The 16,071-nt window shown below is 44.1% G+C and overlaps 1 protein-coding gene and 1 long non-coding RNA gene across 4 annotated transcripts in view; one reads left to right on the forward strand and one right to left on the reverse strand.

Moving 5' to 3' along the window:
- GATA6 (GATA binding protein 6) overlaps nucleotides 1-2,566 on the reverse strand; it is a 25,553-nt gene extending 22,987 nt beyond the window's left edge. The window contains exons 1-2 of one of the 2 annotated variants that reach the window (XM_048840449.2): nucleotides 2,473-2,566; nucleotides 346-1,256 (exon numbers count right to left, since the gene is read on the reverse strand). In XM_048840449.2, coding sequence (XP_048696406.1) covers nucleotides 346-1,237 — 892 coding nt within the window. In that variant the 5' untranslated portion in view covers nucleotides 1,238-1,256; nucleotides 2,473-2,566. Of the gene's footprint in view, nucleotides 1-345; nucleotides 1,257-1,897; nucleotides 1,989-2,472 lie in introns of those variants that run through there. The other variant, XM_048840450.2, reaches the window with a different exon arrangement.
- On the forward strand, nucleotides 2,372-13,295 carry LOC125632369 (uncharacterized). 2 transcript variants are annotated; one of them, XR_007355284.2, is made up of 3 exons: nucleotides 2,372-2,462; nucleotides 6,677-6,816; nucleotides 9,776-13,295. It is a non-coding gene; the product is annotated as an uncharacterized LOC125632369 (long non-coding RNA). The 2 variants fall into 2 exon arrangements; XR_012666992.1 differs by lacking the exon at nucleotides 2,372-2,462 and adding an exon at nucleotides 3,007-4,986.
- The last annotated feature ends 2,776 nt before the right edge of the window (nucleotides 13,296-16,071 follow it).

Here is a 16,071-nt window from a genome sequence, read left to right on the forward strand (position 1 = left end):
AAAAACCCACAAACCCCACGCCCCAGGATCTTCACATTTTCTCCAAAGACACCGACCTCCTTCAGTCCTCCTCCTCAAAGGATACACAAATAAGGACTAATAATTATACTTCAGTGCCATCTGCTTCCCTGTCACTTCCTCCCCTCTCTGCGAGCACAGCTCCCAGCCTTGCAGCAGAAAACACAGGCTGGCCACAGACAAAAAATGCCGCCCCAGCTCCCCTCCCCTGGCGGGGAAATCCTCTCTCTCGCGCCCTCGGGTTATTTCGTTCCTGTTGTAGCCCTCGAGAGCTTGGCCGGCCCTTCACCCAGACCCAAGCCCGTGGCGGGGTCTGGGCGCTCTTACCTGAGCTGGGAGCCCGCACCGGGATCGGGGTGGCTCGGCTTTGCAGACAGTGCAGCATGGAGTTCTCAAAAGGTCCCGTGGGCCAGGCCGGGGTGAGCTGGGGTCCCACATAGGAGGGGTAGTGGCCGGGGTAAGATCCGTTCAGAGGCCTGCCCAGCGGGCTGTACTGGTCCCTGGCATTGAGGCTGCTGCTGTAGCCCCCCGGCTCTCGGGAGGCCCCGTTGGCCATGGGCGGGCTGGGGGAGTAAGGGAAGCGGCCCGAGGGGTGCGAGCCGCTGCCGTTGCTGTACGAGGGGCTCTCCGAGGCCGGCTGGGGCCACACCGAGTGGCTGCTGCCCGGGTGGCTGGGCTGGGCGGCCCCGCTGCCTTGGAGGTAGGGGAGGCTGGGCAGCATGGAGCCCACGCGGGTGGTGGGCACGTAGACCGGAGAGCTGGCCGTGGAGTGCATGAAGCTGCCGGCAGATCCATCGTAAGGGGCCGGGGGCCCTTGGCTGGCCGAGATCGCCAGGGTCTGGTACATCTCCTCGGGCTGCTCGGCGCCGAAGGGGCTCAGCTTGGAGCCGCGGCTGGACCAGAGCAGCTTGTTGGTCTGGTCTAAATCCGTGAAGAGCAGGATGTCCTCCCAGCTGGGCAGGCTGGGCGCGTGGGGGGCTCCGAAGTGCACGTAGGGGGCGAGCAGGGACCTGCCCTCGGCGGCGGGAGGAGGCCGGGTCCCTTCGGGCTCGTGCTGCGGAGTCTTGGAGGAGCCGCGCTCGCCCGGGGAGCAGCAGGAGGAAGAGGCCGGAGAGGGCGGAGAGGGGCCCGGCTCCCTGGCGGGGAAGGGGCAGGAGGAGTCGCCAGCGTCCGCGCCGCACCGCTTCACCACGCACCAGCCGCCGTCAGTCAGGGCCATCCAGGTCCCCGTCTAGCCTCTGGGGAGGGGATGGGGGGGGATGGAGGGGGGAGCCGGGGGGGGCACAAAAGAGAAGAAAAAATCCAGTTAGCAAACAGACCCCAGCGTCTCCCTCTTTGCTGAGACCCGCTGGGGGGTGGGGGGGGGGGGGCGAGGGGACCCTCTAATCGCTCCTGTCGCCTGGGCGGCGTTGTCTGGCTCCCGGGCAGAATAAGGATCAGCCGGCAAAGGTCATTAACACCCCGCAGCCCCCAGCCCCGCGTGCGTCCTAGCAGGGCGCGCCAGCGGCCCGGGCTCAGCTGCCCCCAGCAATAGGTAGAGCAGGCAGGGAGCAGGGCACCAGGCTGTGCGTCCCCACCTTATCTTGGGTGGCAGATCGAAAACGAGAGGGGAAGGGGAGAGCCCCGTTTATTGTCGGCTACCCACGCGCCCCTTCCTTGTTTTCCGATGCGTGAGTCATCTGAATTCCTTCCACGGGGAAAGCGATTAGCAATGGCACGGGTCAGGTTCTCTATAGCTCTTGGGAAACAGACCCACGGCGTTCCGTCAATCCGTGTCTTTCCCTCGGTTTTGTTTGTTTCAGACAAAAGGTCGCAAAAGGGACGGGGTGTGCAAAGCCCACCCAGGAAAGGCGATCTGCTAAGGGCGAGGGGCATGTACCTTTCGGAGGAAGCTGGTGCCAGCCTGCGCCACTTACTCCGGGCCTGTGGAGTTGCAAGTCCAAACCCACTATAGCACACCTTGGAAATGGCACCAATCCACAATCAACAAACTCAAACTGCGGCACGTCAGACCAGCTGGGCCCCCCGGCGGAGATCACACCGCGAGCGTATTAAACAGGCCACACACCCCCAGCCCAGCCCAGTGCCAAGTCCTTGGAGGAGAGGGGTAGAAAGCGACAGAGAGAGTTTGGAGAAGGGGGAAGTGTCAGCCGCTCAAGCAACAAAAGTGGACGCGCAAGTTTCCTTCTCTGAGCTTCCCAAACCACCTCGGGACTCTTAAGATAACCACATGAATATCAGTCCCAACACACAAACCCCCCTTGCAAACAGGCACAAAATACGTCTCTCCCTTTGCAAGATAACTAGGAGATAAGGGGCGGGTAGATAAGGCTTCCAGGCAAAGGGATCAGAAGTCTGTCCAGAGCAACTCCTCGTGCACCAGCAGAACCCTCAGTGAGCCCGGATCGTGTTTTAAATCAAGAGTACAAGAAGAAACAAAATCAGTAAGCAAACCTCTCGTGATTGCTTCGCATTGGCTTCCTTGCTTTGGTCTCAGCAGGCTTTAATCCAGTGAGCGAGGAGAGAGGAGAGCGGCAAACTCGAGTCCAGCGGCTACTGCGAGCGGCGCATGGTATAAAAAGGAGAGAGGAGGCGCCTCTCACAGCCCTGCCGGAAAACTGCAGCCAGCAAGTCCTGATTGGATTCAGTGAGCCCTAAACAAACACTGCGCTCCGGAGGGGTGCCAGTCCCAGGGCGAGTCACAGGACAGACGCACCGCTGCTCCCAGCGCTGGCGTGAGGGGCTGCGCAGGCACAATGGGATGCGCGCTGAATGCGGGGGGAGATAGAGATCAGAAACCACTTTTCAGAGATATCAGTGTCAGGCAAATGCTTACAAAAGGGGATCAGCGACTAATCCAAAAGTTGCATGCTGATAGAACGGCAAGCTGGGGCACCATCAAAACCCCTTTGCCCAATTATATTTCTCCCCAAGATTATTCTGTCTAGCTAAGTATCCATCCATCGCTCTCTTCTCCCTGAACAGAAATAGACAAGGTTTCAGAGGGGTAGCTGTGTTAGTCTGTATCAGCAAAAACAAGGAGGAGTCCTTGTGGCACCTTAGAGATTAACAAAATTATTTGGGCATAAACTTTGGTGGGCTAGAACCCACTTCATCAGATGCATGGAGTGGCACATACAGTAGGGCGGTATAAATACCCCGCATATGAAAAGATGGGAGTTGCCCTTACCAGGTGAGGGGGTCAGGCTTTGTTTTCACTAAAAACCCGTTTTACCGATCAGTTTCCCTTCCCGTATTTTTTTTTCGCAGGTTGCGGGAAATTACTTTTAAAGAGTCAAGGGCCATGATGTTCTATAGACTGAACTTCACCTAGGTCATACCGAATCGGCCCCTTTATCTTTTTGTATGAGCCACACGCTGTTTGCCTTACGTTCACATTAAGAAATCAGGTGAATAACCATCAAAACGTCCCCAGGCTTTTTCTGGTAAAATCAAAGCTATCCTCGATTTGTTGTAGGAGGACTCAGGTAAAGTCAAAGACAGGATATGAGAACCCACTCCGTCTACTCCAGCCATTATGGCTACATTTTTAGTCTCTTTCTTTCTTATTCTTTCTCTTATCTCAGCTGTGTACAAACTGATATGGTACTTAGCAGGAAAGTGACTGGAAATTAAAATAACTTCGTTCCCCAGAGGTTATCAGCTGGATATCTGTCATCATCAGTTTGTACAGAAAGAGAGTCATCTGTAGCAAGGGGCTAGATGAAGCATGTCTCCCTCCCTGTAGCCATCAGAAACTATTCGTTCCGACAGACACAATTAAAAAACCTGCTGATAGAGAGTGTTTATCTTGGGTAGAGGGTTTTTTTTTTCCGGGCAAGGTGAGTGGGAAGCGAACAGTTTGCATGATTGGGGATAAAATATGGGGTGTAATAGTTTGTTGAGAGCGCGGGTTCGGTGCTTTGAGTTTCAATGCATTGCTTTATTTTGGTTGTATATATGGAAGGAGGATTTCTTGTGGAGAAAAAGAGCCTGTTTTCGGAGAAATAATTTCTTTGCTGAATTGCGGGAGATTCCTTTCACCTCCCGTCTGCCTGACTAATACTGCTCATTATGTCCAAGTGTGATATTTAAATGATTAGGGGTTTTCCCCCTAATTTGAGATGCAAGTTAAACAATATAATAGTAGGCAGAGAGGTCTGGACACCGGACCATTTTCTTGAATGCAGCTGCATGGCTTCCATTTGATTTACTTCAGTAACCCAGAATACGTCTCAGTCATGTTTAGATTTGCTAAAGTGAGAGACCCAAACAGACTGCCATAAGGTTTAATGATATGTAACAACGGTAATTTCGTTCCATGATGGTTGTTAGCAGTACATGTTTCTGCTGAAGTGGGTGAAAGCAATCGGCTTGTCGTTTACATTCTCCAGCAGATCCTTAATAAAGTAAACCAGAAAGTATTACATCGGTATATGGCCAGGCACCCCGGATGGTTGATATAATGGGAGGATACTGGATTTTCACTGAGCGGAAATTTCGATGAATGCGTCTCGGATCTATCCCGACCCTCACTCAATTTCATAACAAGTTTCTTGCTTGAATGGGTGTTGTGCCCGCTAAACACTGCTACTCTATATCCTCACGCCACTCGTCTGGGATTCCTTTCAATATTCGAAGGCAAGAACATGCCTGTATCCGAAGGAATTGCGTGTTTCTCCAGGATCTCTCTCCTGCTCCGGCTGGAGAGAAGAGGGGAGATACGGGCAGAGACACTTTAGCCTGGCAGAGATGTGGCTCTGATGGCTCAAAGGTGACCTGCATTTGACCCTCCAGACTTCAAAACTTTTTCATCACTGATTAGCTGCCTGTTTACTGTACAGCCAGGCTACAAATTTCATTTTATTTTCTCCAGTAGACTCCGATAAGAAAATCCTATGTACTGTGTCAGAGGCAACCCCCCCCCTTCTTTTCGTTTCAGTTTGGTTCTAAAACCACTAACCACAGGTTGGTTTAAATTGCTCATTTTAAATTGCCACTCCCCTCCCCTGCACCCCACTTCTGACGTACTTTCACCCAGTAGCGAAAATAGCGAGTTTTCTCTCGGGCTTTAAACCGTTCCTAGCCGTGTTAAGCCCCTGCTCCTTTGCTGCATGTTTTACCTCCAACTGACGGAATGAATAACTGAATTGAAATCGGGTTGGGGTTGGGGGGAAGGGGGCAGCGCTAATCATGTTGGGATGGTTGAGAAGGGGAAGAGTTGCTGAAATATACGTATATAATAGCCATCACTTTTTAGCCATTCCAATATATCGGCAGTTAGATTGTTCCGGCTTATTTCGATCAATCGAGTCAAAATGCTCAAGATAGGCTCTGTGGCCGATTCAGCCTGGCTGAAGGAAAGAGTCCCTCGTTGTGTGGGTTTCTTTTACACAACACTGCAGGCGGAGGCTGGCTTCTCTCTTCTGTAGCGCTCTCTGGGGAATCGCGGGGTTTATTTTGGCTGGATTACATCCATCTCAATTTTAATCCAGTCATTAACTACAGTTAATTTGGGGGGGGGGGAACTGTTTTCTTAGGTTATAATTCGCTTCAGTTTGCGGGTTGTGAAAACTCCGGTGAAAAAGAGGATTAGTGAACAATAATACACAAGTTCAAACCCCCTGTAGTCTCCTGTGACAAAGCTGTTGGTTACACAAGTGGCTTTAAAAATAGAGAAAGAGCGAGAGTACTAAAAATACAGCTGTGAAGAATATAACAAATACATTAATGTGTGTGAGAAATGTATGCCCTCTTCCTTGACTACAGATCCCTTTAACTTAAGCCGGTCTCCTTTGCAGAGGTTCACAAGCTTGTTTTCATATCCAATTGTTAACCTTTATTGCCAACTTTCGACTTGTTTCTAGCAAACACTGGATTTAGTGTCATAAATGTCGGATCTTCTGTTCAACACAGATCATCTGTAACCCTTTGGAAATTGTCCCTGATACTATTAACCCCAATCACCTGAAATATGTTCTGAACTTCCTCCCAAGTAACATTTAGGGCTAAGCAGGGGGATTCAAGTGCCATTTGTTTAATGAAATAAGCAGACATAGTCAATTTAGTGTGCTGCCCATTAACACAAAGCCCATGTTTAAAGCGAGTAAGTCCAGGTTCTCCCACTGTTGTTGAGTGTCAGAATGTGCATTAATTAAATCGGGCTCTAGGTGAGATACAGTAGAGGTCACTTTGGTCGCTATCAAGGGATGAAATGCATTCTTTTCCATGCCATGTTTATGTAACTTAATGTACTTTAAAACTTGCTGGTAAATTTAGGCCAGGCTGATAAGCAGAGGAGTTATTAAAGGCTACCTGCTGTGCAATTCCCCCCATGTCTCTTATCCAAGCTCCTTTAAAATATAACGTTATCAAGGCCAGCCAATGACAGGAAGTATTTCCACTCTCAAACAACTGTGACATTACACCAGACCGATTGATTGGGGCGACACGAACACGCAGTGGATTTTCAACCTATTTCGTAGGCTCCTTCGAGTTCCCCTTCCCTTTACAAATCCTTCTATTCAATAAGTAAAGTTAAAACCTAATATAGTCTAAAGTCTCAGCTAGGCAGATACACACACACACACCATACTGCAAGAAGGTAAAAATCCTTAAAAAAAACCCAAAAAAACTATCGATGTTGTCCTTCCTCCAGTGCAACACTGATCTCGGTTACAGCCAGTCAGACCGAATAAGCTGCTAGGACCCAAGTTCTGCTTGGCTGGACTTCAGTGGAGCAGATGCCAAAGGATTTGACCCTGGTCGCTTTCTCTTCTTAGGATTTCTACCTCCCCCGTGAGTACCTGGAAAGACAAACGTTTCTGAGTCTATATCCCAAGAGTTGACCCCACTGGGTTACACCTATAGGAGTGGGAGTCGTCCCCCCCCCCCACTTTTTTTCCTCCAATATGTTTTCAAAAGGCGCAGCGAGTTGTTGCAGAGGTGGGCGTCAGAGCTCAGCGATGGGCGTGAGGGCTCTTGGATATTGACTGCCGAGGGTGAGAAAGCCGCGGGTGTGTCACCACCACACGAGCGAGGAGCTCATGGCACCCTGACCCTCCCCCGGGACGGGGGAAAAGCCCCTTTCCAAAGGCTCAGACCTGGGTGCCTAGCCACGCCTTCAGGGGGAGGCTGGAAAGGAGAGAGGGGCTGGCTGCACGCCGGGCTCCGGTTCTGTGGGTGGCTGGGGTTGTTTGGCTCCAGCCATGAAATCCAGATCAAACGCTGCCCTTGAGCGAGTTCCCATTGTGCCCGTCGGCGAGTCACACTGGGCAGGAGATGGTTCCCCGCAGCAGCCGGGGGACTCGCGGGGGATGTGCTTTTGGGTGATTTCCACACAGACGTTTCAGCCCGAGCTACACAAACAATCCATCCGCTTACAGAAACCAAACCGGCTGTGTTAGGCCAGAGAGGTTTTTCTCTTCATGGAAACTCTGGGCTCACTTGTCTTTGAGAGGCTGGAGGTGTTTCTATGGGAAAGAGAATTCTGGAGGCTTTTTTTCTTTAAAAAAAAAATAAGATTTTTTACAGTAATACATGTTGAGTTCTTTTTCTTTTGCCTTCGCCTTTCTGAGCCTTTCCTGTGCCTGCTGGTCACTTTTCTCCATAACCATGAAGGCAAAAAACTTTTTTTTTTCCTTTTTAAGTTGAGATTCTCATGTTATTACCTGGCTCCAGGAGCTGGGACTTCAAGTAAAACAGTCCATTAAAATGCTGAGAGTTGCATCTAGAGGTCATTTCTAGCAGCTCTCACCCACCCACCCACCACACTGAAATCAAGGGACTTTTGCTCAATCAGGAGTGTGTTAGAAGTGCTGAATCAAGCCCGAGGAATGCAAGGCCAGCCCTGGATTGATCCAGCACAGTCACACAGCTTTAAAAATCATTGTCTTCATTTGGTAGTTTTCCTCCCCAGTTTTTCCTCTTCTGGGCACAACTTTTTAAAAGTTATGATGTTAGCATTACTTCGTGAGCGTTGCCCTGTTTCAAAATCTCCTGTCAAAATGATTGACTATGTCAGTTTCCAAAGCAGTGTTTTTTTTAATTTTCTGACAGCGTTTATTTTTTACACAGTCCAGATAGAAACTATAACCTTGTTTTCTCAAATCAGTTGTATGAAAAGTTGGTATAGCTATGCCTTTGTGGAGGATAAAATTGCAACGAAAGCATAAGCTCTACACATTTTGGAAAATGTAAGGGAATAGTCCTTCCCCCATGGAAGTCAATGTAAATAAAGGGTTGATGTTGCAATTGCCTGCAGCTTTCATTCCTCCAGCACTTAGAAACCACAGTCATAGGTGCCTTATGAAATGTGAGACCTGATTCTGGCATCCTTGTACTTTATTCCACAGGCTGTCATATTGATTTCAATAAGACTGTAACAGGGTCTCCCCAAATCTGGCAGGAGACCCTGCCTCTGCCTAAACTTCCCTTTAATGTCAGTTATTCACCAGCTCCCAGTCCTATCAGGTCACTGCAGTGACTTAGCCCTCCAGCTAAGTCCCAAAGTCCACCACTTCCAGAGTTCAACTCAAAGTCCAATGTAAAGCTAAAACCAAATCTTTCACCCAGACTCTTCCACTAGGTACAGCCCTCCCTTTTCACCTTGGCTTCAGCCTTTCCCTTTACTTTAATCCACCCCTTCCATACTTCCTCAAGGAGGAACACACCCACCCTCTACTATGAGCTCCCAGCCTGAGAAACCCTAAATTTCCCTGTCTTCCTTTCCCACAGCCTCTTCCTATTCACTCCCAGCCTGGTCTCTTCACTGTCTCTCTCTTGGCTGGGCCTCCTGCTCACGACAGAGCATTCACTTGCAGATCTGCTTTCCCTGGAGTCTCCCTCAGCGTTGTCCTCCCTTTGACCATAGATTTCTCTCATATTCCAGCAGGCTTATTTTGTAAACCTTTATTTTGATATGGTTAGCTCCTTTGAGGTGTCATCCTGAATTTCTTCTATCTAAGGCACATGTTCCCAACCATGTGGCCCTTGCACACTTTTTCTCCGCTTGAGGAGCCCATACTACACACATCACCAAAAACATCTTTTCTCATTACAGAGCAACACTTTGGGGATGCGCATAGGCCCAGATTCAGCAAAGCACTGAAGCATGTGCAGATGGATAGATCCACTGAAGTGATGAGACACCTGTTTAAAGTTTAAGATGTGCTTAAAGTACTTTCCTTATTCAGGGCCATAATGCACAGGAAATTCCCCTTGATGAGCCCTAACATACAAATCTAACTTACAGGGAAGTGTGGGAAAATCTTCCCAAAGACCCTGTTGGGAGCCTCAGCCTCATGGCCACAGGCACCCAACTGCTCTGCAGAGTGATATACACCTAAATATAATCTTTCAGCCCCTTGGAGCCAGCCAGGATTAACAAGGTTCAAGTCAAGTCAAGTCCCGGCAGTACACCTCTCCCTCAATACAACATGCTCAGCCATGACTTCTTGATCCCTCATTCCAAAGCCTTCTGAACACAATTTTTCTCCCCTTATTGGGATGAATATAAAAGGGAAATCTTTTGATTGCTGCTGTATTGCTGGAAAAGCACTAGCCTTTTTCCAATGGCAATTTCAGTTAAAAAAGGGAGACAATGCAAATTAGCTAAGGCTAGTGCTAATACAAAATGCTAATGCCTGATCCTACTAGCACTGAGGTCAATTAGAATTTTGCCATTGACTTAAATATAGTTAAGAGCAGGCTGTAACAGAGGGAGGAGACTAATGTCCAGATCTTTGTGTTTCTGCAGAGACATGGCTTATTGTATCATCAACTCAGAGAGAAATATCTCCCAAGGTTGGAGGGGATTAAGGCTACACAACCGCTGGAGACCTGTACAGACACAGCTCATCCCCCGCTCCTGCCTTTTATGATTTTCATCCCATTCCCATATGGTACATTGTGCCATTGTTGACTTCAGTGACTTTTGTATAAATGTTAATACTGATGGTCTGATATACCTTGGTTATCTGCAGTGCTAGAAGCAGAAGCAGCTCCTGTAACGTAGGTTGTCGAAGATGAGGAGCAGAGCACTGTCTCTGGTAGGAGTGGAATGAACATTACAGAACAGATCTAAATGTTTGAAAAGACCCTTAAATTAACTTGTCATTCTTCTGTGATTTTAAATTTAACCTCATTTCATTTTTGCATGATATTTTCTTGTTCAAGTGAAAAAGTAAGACAGTTTATCTTGCTTCCTGGGACTATGTATTATTTTTTACTGAGTCTAATAGCAGTATGCCTTGAACCTAGCAAGTCTATTGTCTTGTGATCTCTATTAATAATGTGTGGTGGATTGTTATGACTTCTGGTTTTGTCTCTGTGAATAGTTAACACACAGTATTTTCTTTGTATTTTGGTGGTGGGAGCTTTGGGGATTTTTTTAATTTCATATTTACTTCTTTGCTTTTATGGACTTTCTACTTGCATCTATTTGCTACCTTCCACAAATTTTATATATATAGAAGGGGAAAATTCTGACACTCAGGTCTTGGTGGGGGTAAAAATATGCTTAGCTCCTTCAAGACCTAATTCTGAATTTCTTCTATCTGGGTACCTCATGATCTTTAACATATTTATTCTCATAATGCCCCGAGGAGATAGCACTTCCTTATTATCCCCATTTTTAAAATGGGGAACTGAAGCACAGTAAGGGATTTGCCCAAGTTTACACAGGAAGTCTGTGACAGAGCAGGGAATTGTATGTTGGTCTCCCCAGCCCAAGGCTATCACTCTACCCACTGGACAATCCTTTCTTTCATTCTTCCTTGAGCATCCAAAACTCCCATTGATTCCAGGCCACTGGAATACTGGGCAGTAGCTAACTTTGGTACAGCCTAGTAGTTTGTTTCTCTTTGTAAAATAGAGAAGAACCATCTCATAGGGCCCAATCCTACATCCACAGAAGTCAATGGCAAAACTCCCACTGACTCCAATGCTGCAGGATCAGCCCCATAGTGACCTTAAATATAATGAAACTCCATTAGCAATGAAGTAGAATGAACATCCAAAACTGGTTACCTGCATTGCAATCTACAAACCACTAATCTATGAACTTCAAATTAGAGAAAAAGTCTTCTATGAAATAAATGACTTCACAATTAGACCGTTCCACAGTAGTATTATTTACAATTAAAACAGAAAACGATGACTTGCCCTCACCATCTGATTTATCCCACACGGATTTTATTTCTGTTAGTTCCCCATACAACCTGTTTATTAATTATTAGTGGAGAAGATTTTAATTCAGTCTTAATCACTTTACTAGATAAAAGCCCCAGTAGTGATATCAAAGACACATAAAATACTAAAGCTATTACAGCCCATTGCAATCCTTATCAAAATGATCAACTTATAAAGGGTGTTACATCCAGTACAGTGAGATTATATTCTTCCCCCATTCTCAAGAACAGGTTCTTTATTATTATTCTTGTAATAGAAGCAGATACCAAAAACCCAGTAAATGCCAATCACACCTTAATTATCCTTATTGCCAAACTAATAGTTTTCTCCAAGCAAAAAGGTCACGCAGATATCATGCCCACTCCACCCCCTCTTTTTTAAACACTTCTAATAAGGAATATTTTCAGGACAAGTGGAAACAATTTACTGTAATTATTATACCTCACTAAGAAAAAATAGTTTCTGTGTAGAAATGGCTAAAGAATCATTACAGGAGCTTTTATTTCCTATTTTTCTGCTAGGAAAAAAATAAATTAGTATAGCAGGTTGAACATTTTCCAATGTAATGTTTTTCCCATTGGAAAACGCCAATTTGTCAAAATCTAAAGATCCAGCAGGGACATAACCATTTCCACAAAATTATGCTTTTGTGGGAGGGGAAGCCCAAAATGAAGCATTTTGAAGCAGAAACATTATGTCAAAATTTTCAGAATAAAACACTTCAGTGTTTCATTTCAAAACAACTTATCAATTATAAATGCATTTTACAAGATCAAATATACTGTACAATTAAAAAGTCAAAATCAAAAATAAATGTTTAGATTTTATTAAAACAAAACATTCTGATTGAACAGAAACAAAAAAATTTGCAAATTTTGTTTCACAGGAAATTGGGACATTGACTTTTTGTTCTAATTTAGGATGACATGAAATTTAAAAATATGGGAATTTCCTACACAATGGAAATACTGAGTTTTGACCAGGTCTGGAAGTGAAAGACTTTCTGAATCTGCAATGAAAAATCAAAACACTCAAATCACATATTAAACACTCCAGATGTAACAGTTCAGAATAATTGATATGGACCTCTTAATAACTCTTACCTCTCATTGCCATGAAAAGAGTAACTCTTATGTCAAAAAATCCAGATATTGTGCACAGGCAACCATGGCTGGGAATCTGATGGTCAGACTAATTACTATCTCACAATGAAGCTCTAATTACATGCCTATAATTTCTCTGAATAATATATTCAATGCATATGCTTCAACTACTGTTATATATTAAATATATTCAGAAGATTAAATCAAGCCTTTAAGACATGAATATGGGCTGAGAAAAAAAATAGGATATTCCTACAAAGGCTGCAATTTCGATTGTATGTATGCTGGTTTGACTTCCTGGACATTAGACTATGAAAAATGTGGCTCATCTCACCTGATTGGCTTCAATTTTAAAACAAATTCAGCTGCCTCCTTCTTGAATTGGCTAGTGAAACTTTCTTCTCTTTCCTTTCCTGCAATACAAGTTCATCTTTGCCCTCATTAGTAAAATACTTCTGTGTTCCTATAAAGACCTGGAAATTAGCCCAGGAAATGCTGAATGTGCCATCTGGTTACCCTCTCTTATGAGCCCAAACCAGGGAAATCCAGATTTAATTTCAGGTATCACTGATGTAAACTGTAATACTGGAAAAACATTGGGATTTTGTGTTTAACTGATGTACTGGGTCCAATTAGCATATTTCTCTCATTTTAGCAACACATTTACAAAATCTTCCTCATTTGTAGCAATAGTCAAATACAATAACAAAAACATAGAAATGTTTGTGAATACAAGTGCTGAGTTCAGATCATTAGGATTCTGATAGTGAAACCTCTTTACGGCACAGACTGTGGCTTCCTGTGTGTCTGTACAGCACCCAGAGTAGGGCCTTGATTCTGATTGGGGTGTATGGGTATTTCCGTAATACACACAAGTAAATAAAAAAATTTTGTGGGTATTTGTACAACTGCTGGGTATTCATCAAAATGTTTGCAAATCTTGAACCCGGTTAACTTAATCATAAATTAATTCCAGAAGTGTGTTATTTGTTGTACACTATCCTCCTGTTTCAGTCATCCATTAAGAGAGCAAAAACGATACCGTGTGACTTCGGTGAGCCATCACGCCACATGAGTTAGTAGCAGTTTTCTAACTACTATGGACTGAAAACAATTCACCCAGACTATTCAATAAATACTTATGAGTAATGAATACATTTGAGGAAAATCAGGATTGATTCACTAATGATTCAGTAACAAAACAAGGGACTCAATTTGTAATGAATAATTATTCACAGCAAATAGTTTGACCAGCACTACTTATTTGCATGCATATACAGTTAAAACATTTTTTCTTAATGACGATACAAAAATTAACAATTTAGTTTATTTGCCATCAATTTAATAGGTTTCTAGTGGGACCTCTATCTGATCTTGATAAAAAATTCTTATATTGCCACTATCCCTGAATGGAAAAAGGTGAAGACCAACTGGGAGCAGGACACTGGTAAAAAAATATACATAGAAAACTATAATCGTGGAGTCTCCTGGGTTTCCAGTAGTTGAGAATCTGGGGACCAATGTGGTTAAAATCTTGGGACCTGAGTCACTGCTCTGTTACACCAGATGCCACTGAATTGGCATACACCTGATAGAGTGGAGCCGCAAATCAAGCCTATATTTTTATTTTTTCCCAATTCCAGAAACAGGCCATTTAGCAAGTTACAGGAATCTGGGTAGCAACAAAAAGGGTGCAGAGGGGTTGATTTCTAGGAGCCACAGGGCTCCTGAGAGAGATTAAAAATAAGTCTCACTCCTTTGCTTTGTAAACTCTGCTTTTGCCCGAGTCTGTTTTTCTCCTGCTTTTGACAGCTCTGATTTTCTTTCTGTGTGATTTACGGAGTGCTGTCATTTTTCTGCTCTTTACTTTCACAATCACACATTCAAACCTGATAAAGTTCAAGACCCCAAATGCTTCTGCTCTCCTAGATTTACAGGGTCTCAGCCTCACTGCATCCCAAGCAGCAACAAATCTGATTGAATCCTCATGGACTCTGCAAGGAGGAGTTAGCAGAGGTAAACTCAAAGTCCTGAGAGAGACAGAAAAGGTAGTTTCCATCCAAGCAATTAACATCCACATCAAGACAGTCATTCACAACTAAGATCTCACAGGTGAATCACCTCTTCTGAATCACCTCAGAACGCAACTGTTAACTTCCTCTCAGTGCTTGTGGTTTCATTTACATAGCTTTGTATTGTAGTTAAATAGTACATATGTTTCTGTGCATGTAAACATATGTATTATAGGCAGATTGGTACATGAATACAGTAATATCCATTTAATTCATTCAATCAGTGCCAATTTTTATCCTTTTAATTTAATCAAGCTGCAAGCACAAACAGTTTGTAATACAAATAGTTTCCATTCTTTATATTTATCTGTTTTGGCAGGTGTTATTATGTTGCCTTATCACTAGTAATAATGAATTGTCTTTTTATTAATAAGGAACACCAGCATTTTGAATAAGAAAAGAGCCTATGAAAGGCCTTGAAGATAACATATGGTTACAATTAACAACATATTATTCCAATGTTACTAACATGTTAAGAGCTGTCATATGCAATTGAATATCTGGGATAATTATTTCAATTAAAATGATATAGACTAGACTGAAATAGAAGGCAGTGCTATATTCAAATTTATCAGAATATGTTGAATTTTTATCTTTAAGCACTTCTTATTCTGGCAAAACTCCCATTAACCTTAATGGGCTTTATGCCAACATATAAATATCAGGATCTAGCCTATAAATAGCAAGCGAGATGGAAATAACTTCAACATATATTATTTCCAGTATTGTTCATATAAATAGATTTATGCAACACTTTTCTCTGCACTAGGTTTTTAAACAAACAGACTGGTAAGCCAGACTTCAGGCAGACACATTCAAGGACAATTATTTCCAGAAAGAATGATGCTGACAAACCAGCCAATTGTACAGATGCTGTGAATACAAGAAACCAGGAGTTTTGCAGATGATATTTTTAAATAATGATCAAGAAACTATATGCTTGTCTAATTTCAGAAACTTGCCTGTATACTCCATGAATACCTAAGGATGACATCTTGTATATATTTTTCTTACTGATTTAATACTTTAAATATTAATTTAACTAAATTAAACTCAGTTTAAAACTACATTTAGTTAATCCTTTCATGTAGCCACATACATACTGGTTTAACAAAGTTTATCTTGCACTGGTATATTTAGTTAGATTGGTGTAAAAACTGTGTAGATCAGCCCTTGAGGGGAAATAATGAATCTATGTTAATGTAACTCCACTGACTTTAGTGGAATCAGTCCTGACTTATACCTATATAAGTGAGAAGAATCAGGCCCTCCGACTACAATGGAAAATACCTATGAGAATGATAAGTCTTGATGGTGAAGCAGTTGTGACATTAGAAGTGAGAAGTAGTCATTATCTCTCAGGCCCAGATCCACACAGGTACTTAGACTCCTAAATGCAAGACTTAGGTGCCTAAGGGCTTGTCTACACTTACCGGAGGATCGACGCTGCAGCAAACAATGCATCAGCAGTGGATTTAGCGGGTCTAGTGAAGATCCACTAAATCGACCGCCAATTGCTCTCCCGTTGACTCCTCTAACTGATCGAGAAGAGAGTCACGTAGTATAGACCTCGCGGTAAATCGATATAAGCTCCATCAATTTTAGTTAAGCTATTCACATCACTCAAATTGCGTAGTTTAGATCAACTTTTCCCTTTAGTGTAGGCCAGGCTGAGGTTTAGGTGCCTA

Source organism: Caretta caretta, chromosome 2 (assembly GCF_965140235.1).
Source record: "Caretta caretta isolate rCarCar2 chromosome 2, rCarCar1.hap1, whole genome shotgun sequence".
Taxonomy (NCBI): Eukaryota; Metazoa; Chordata; order Testudines; family Cheloniidae; genus Caretta; species Caretta caretta.